The 5,000-nt window shown below is 45.5% G+C and overlaps 1 protein-coding gene across 1 annotated transcript in view; it reads right to left on the bottom strand.

The window, feature by feature from the left end:
• prkcda (protein kinase C, delta a) overlaps positions 1-5,000 on the bottom strand; it is a gene marked incomplete at both ends in the record, with an annotated part of 15,138 nt that overhangs the window by 5,954 nt on the left and 4,184 nt on the right. Inside the window, 4 exons of the mRNA XM_080846287.1 lie at positions 1,838-1,938; positions 2,216-2,345; positions 2,671-2,756; positions 2,916-2,947. Of these exons, the coding sequence (XP_080702413.1) occupies positions 1,838-1,938; positions 2,216-2,345; positions 2,671-2,756; positions 2,916-2,947 (349 nt within the window). The remainder of the gene's footprint in view (positions 1-1,837; positions 1,939-2,215; positions 2,346-2,670; positions 2,757-2,915; positions 2,948-5,000) is intronic.

Genomic DNA, 5,000 nt, shown 5'->3' on the forward strand with positions numbered 1-5,000 from the left:
ATATAACAGATAAAGAGAGAGAGAGGGAAAGGGGGATATAACAGATAAAGAGAGAGAGAGGGAAAGGGGGATATAACAGACAGAGAGAGAGGGAAAGGGGGATATAACAGATAAAGAGAGAGAGAGGGAAAGGGGGATATAACAGATAAAGAGAGAGAGAGAGGGAAAGGGGGATATAACAGATAAAGAGAGAGAGAGGGAAAGGGGGATATAACAGACAGAGAGAGAGGGAAAGGGGGATATAACAGATAAAGAGAGAGAGAGGGAAAGGGGGATATAACAGACAGAGAGAGAGAGAAAGGGGGATATAACAGATAAAGAAAGAGAGAGAGGGAAAGGGGGATATAACAGACAGAGAGAGAGAGAAAGGGGGATATAACAGATAAAGAGAGAGAGAGAGGGAAAGGGGGATATAACAGACAGAGAGAGAGAGAAAGGGGGATATAACAGACAGAGAGAGAGGGAAAGGGGGATATAACAGACAGAGAGAGAGGGAAAGGGGGATATAACAGATAAAGAGAGAGAGAGAGAGGGAAAGGGGGATATAACAGATAAAGAGAGAGAGAGGGAAAGGGGGATATAACAGACAGAGAGAGAGGGAAAGGGGGATATAACAGATAAAGAGAGAGAGAGAGAGGGAAAGGGGGATATAACAGATAAAGAGAGAGAGAGGGAAAGGGGGATATAACAGACAGAGAGAGAGAGAGGGAAAGGGGGATATAACAGACAGAGAGAGAGAGAAAGGGGGATATAACAGATAAAGAGAGAGAGAGAGAGAGGGAAAGGGGGATATAACAGACAGAGAGAGAGAGAAAGGGGGATATAACAGATAAAGAGAGAGAGAGAGAGAGGGAAAGGGGGATATAACAGATAAAGAGAGAGAGAGAGGGAAAGGGGGATATAACAGACAGAGAGAGAGGGAAAGGGGGATATAACAGATAAAGAGAGAGAGAGAGGGGGATATAACAGACAGAGAGAGAGAGAAAGGGGGATATAACAGATAAAGAGAGAGAGAGAGAGAGGGAAAGGGGGATATAACAGATAAAGAGAAAGAGAGAGAGGGAAACAGGGGATATAACAGACAGAGAGATGATCCGGTGATGAGTGAAAATCTGTGATGGCGGTCTGACTGAAGAACTTATTATATTTCTGAGGCTGCCTGCGTCACATCTTCTCCCAGTCATGAACAGTGACAGCGGTGACTATGCAATGCCTCGGGACTGACAGCAGATCCATTAGTATGATAATACACTGAAATAGACCTCTCACTCTAAATGAAGGAAATACACTAAATCCATGGGTCAAAAGTGTATGTAAAACCCACTTGCCAGAGACTGCACCTCCAGAATCTCAGAGCATTGATTACTTTTGTTTTTTTTAACCCCATGGATGAATCTGCGACTGTGTGTTACATCAGTAAACTTAAGGCAACTTCTCTGGAACTGTGTAACTGTTGTGTTGCCTCTCTTCCCTATGTCTCTGGAACTCAAGTAATGTCCGGGTGAAGAGAGTGAGAAGGATTCCCAGGGTTGGACACACGAGAACATAACTGTCACAGCAGTCATTTCATTTCAGTTATACCCAGGGGAAGATGTGACACTATAATGATGGTCGACCCCAGGAAACATGAAACACTATAATACAGTTATACTCAGGATAAGATGTCACATTCCTGGTGCTATTGGTTGGGGACCCCTGACGGTGGCAAAACCTCTCAATGTCACATCTAAGTAATTAAACGTGTTGGGTATAAAGAAACACTATGATAATGGACCCCCGTAGGACACATGAAACACTTGAACGATGGACACCAGTAAGACACGTAAAGCACTCATACCTGGCCAACTTGAGTGAGAGCCTCAGCAAGGAGCTTCTGGTTGATTCCACAGAGGTTGGCCACTTTTTTCTGACACTTATGGTGAACATTCATTGCACAGTCTGGGGACCAGAGACACACAGTAAGAGCAGTGAGCAGGAGACAGAAGCAGACTTAGTCTTCACAACTAAAGACCAGGGCAGCAGAATGAGCGCTCTACTTAAGGGAGCTGCAGCAAACCAATGGAAGTGTATATAGACAACTCTGTGTATATAGACAACACACACACACACACACACACACACACACACACACACACACACACACACACACACACACACACGCGCACACACTCACATACACACGCAGACGCACACACACAAACACACACATCCTTACCCTCACACTTGAGTCCCTGTTTGACCAGACCCCACAACAGGCTTCCACAGTGATCACAGAAGGTGGGGCTCATGTAGTTGTGAGTCTTGAAACGATGTGGCATGTCGATCTTAAAGCGCTCCTTCTGAAACTACTCACACACACACACACACACACACACACACACACACACACACACACACACACACACATACACACAATCATCATCATCATCATCACCACCATGCTACTACTGACATTAAAGCGTTCCTTCTGAGACTACAGTATATACACACACTCACACACACACAATCATCATCATCATCATCATCATCACCACCATGCTACTCCTGACATTTAAAACTCATACACACAAACAATCATCATCATCATCATCATCCTCATCACCATGCTCCTGACATCTCCTTCATATCTGTATGTTTTTATTTATGGTAAGGTTTTGTGGTCATACATACCACTGTGTCTCTACTGTTGGCAGCAGTTCCAGTGCATCTGCCGATGATCTTGTCAATGCATTTCTTATGGATGGCCGCATTGCACTCTGGGAAAAAAAACACCATTGCACAACATGAACGGTGAATGTGATCGCTGGTGGACAGCATGATTCTCATTTCATGCTTCTGTGTGTGTCTGTGTGTGTGTCTCTGTGTGTGTGTCTCTCTCTGTGTGTGTGTGTGTGTGTGCAATAATGTCAACTCACGTCTGCACTTATATCCTTGCTTGTTGAGACCCCTGAGAATGAGAGAGATACAGAGTGAGGCATGGTTACGCATCATTTATTCTTCATTTCAATCACTTCTCTAGATCCACCCTAAGGACTAAATCCCTTTTATAGATCCACCAGCCCCTATGGACCACAGATCACTTCTCTAGATCCACCCTATGGACCACAGATCACTTCTCTAGATCCACCCTAGAGACCACAGATCACTTCTCTAGATCCACCCTATGGACCACAGATCACTTCTCTAGATCCAGCCTATGGACCACAGATCACTTCTCTAGATCCAGCCTAGAGACCACAGATCACTTCTCTAGATCCACCCTAGAGACCACATATCACTTCTCTAGATCCAGCCTAGAGACCACAGATCACTTCTCTAGATCCACCCTAGAGACCACATATCACTTCTCTAGATCCACCCTAGAGACCACAGATCACTTCTCTAGATCCATCCTAGAGACCACATACCACTTCTCTAGATCCACCCTAGAGACCACAGATCACTTCTCTAGATCCACCCTAGAGACCACATATCACTTCTCTAGATCCAGCCTAGAGACCACAGATCACTTCTCTAGATCCACCCTAGAGACCACATATCACTTCTCTAGATCCACCCTAGAGACCACAGATCACTTCTCTAGATCCACCAGACCATAGGGACCACAGATCACTTCTCTAGATCCACAGACCACTTCTCTAGATCCACCCTAGGGACCACAGATCACTTCTCTAGATCCACAGACCACTTCTCTAGATCCACCCTAGGGACCACAGATCACTTCTCTAGATCCACCCTAGGGACCACAGATCACTTCTCTAGATCCACCAGACCCTAGGGACCAGAGATGTCCTCTTTCCTCCACTGCTTGTCCAGCACCTCGGCCAGAGAGAATAAAGCTGAGTCCATTTGAAGCAGGTGACTGAGTGAACTTGCTGACTATAGCTAGCACCCTCCTGTGCTCAGCCCCTGCATATAGGTCAGGGAGCTGCTGGTGGTAAGCAGTGCTGTCTGAATGGATGTCGGCCCACGCCGTTCCCCAGACAGCTGCAGAACAGGGTACAGGAGGTAGAGAAGTCGTTTAGTAATCAGGAGGTTGCTAGTTCAGTTCCCTGTCGAAGTGTCCTTGAGCAAGACATTGAACCCCTAAGTGCTCCTGATGTGCAGTGTGCCATCATTGTATAATGTAAAAATTGTAAGTCGCTTTAGATAAAAGCGACTACTAAATGTAATGTAATGCATCTTAGCTGGGCACCTTCCCTGGTTGCGTGTGATTGCCTGCAGCTGAAACCTAGGGAGGGTCACTTTTATTACCTAACATTGTGTGTTTATTGTATGTTACGTGTGCTTTATGACAATTTATGACAACACAACTTCCCTTTTGGAGGTCAGTGAAGAACATGTATTTATCTGTAGTAATTCATAAGCCACCTGCCCCACAATAGTAGGTAGTGTAAGCCGGATGGGCAAGGCCAGCCTCAGGTGGTAACAGTCGACTTCAGAGTTTTCTTCCTTAGACCAAATAAATGTGGCACAATAAAAAAAATACAGGACTACTGAATGAAATCAACTGAACTTTAGATCATCTGTGTCCAGATGGAGTGCAGAACTGACAGGATTTCTATCAAGATGGTGGCTATGTGAGTGTACATGTACTCGAGCCATATCTAAGCCTGGCCTGGTTTGAAGTCAGCTGCGGTCTGGGTGCTATCTGAGAACTATCCAGAACTTTCCAGAAGCATCTGGCCCAGGTGGTGGGTTCATAAACCTCCACCACAGGATCAAAAGTAGCTGAAACGGTGAGGTATGCACCAATGAGCAAGAGCACATGCGTGGATACATACATAAACACACACACACACACACACACACACCACACACCACATCAAACACAGAAACAAACATACAGGCACGCACACACATCACATAAACACAAACACAAACACAAACATGCAGGTATGCACACACACATCACAGGGAACATGCAGGCACACATGCGCACACACACACACACACACACACACACACACACACACACACACACACACACACACACACAC

This window comes from Sprattus sprattus (assembly GCF_963457725.1).
Source record: "Sprattus sprattus genome assembly, chromosome: 10".
NCBI classification, from domain to species: Eukaryota; Metazoa; Chordata; class Actinopteri; order Clupeiformes; family Clupeidae; genus Sprattus; species Sprattus sprattus.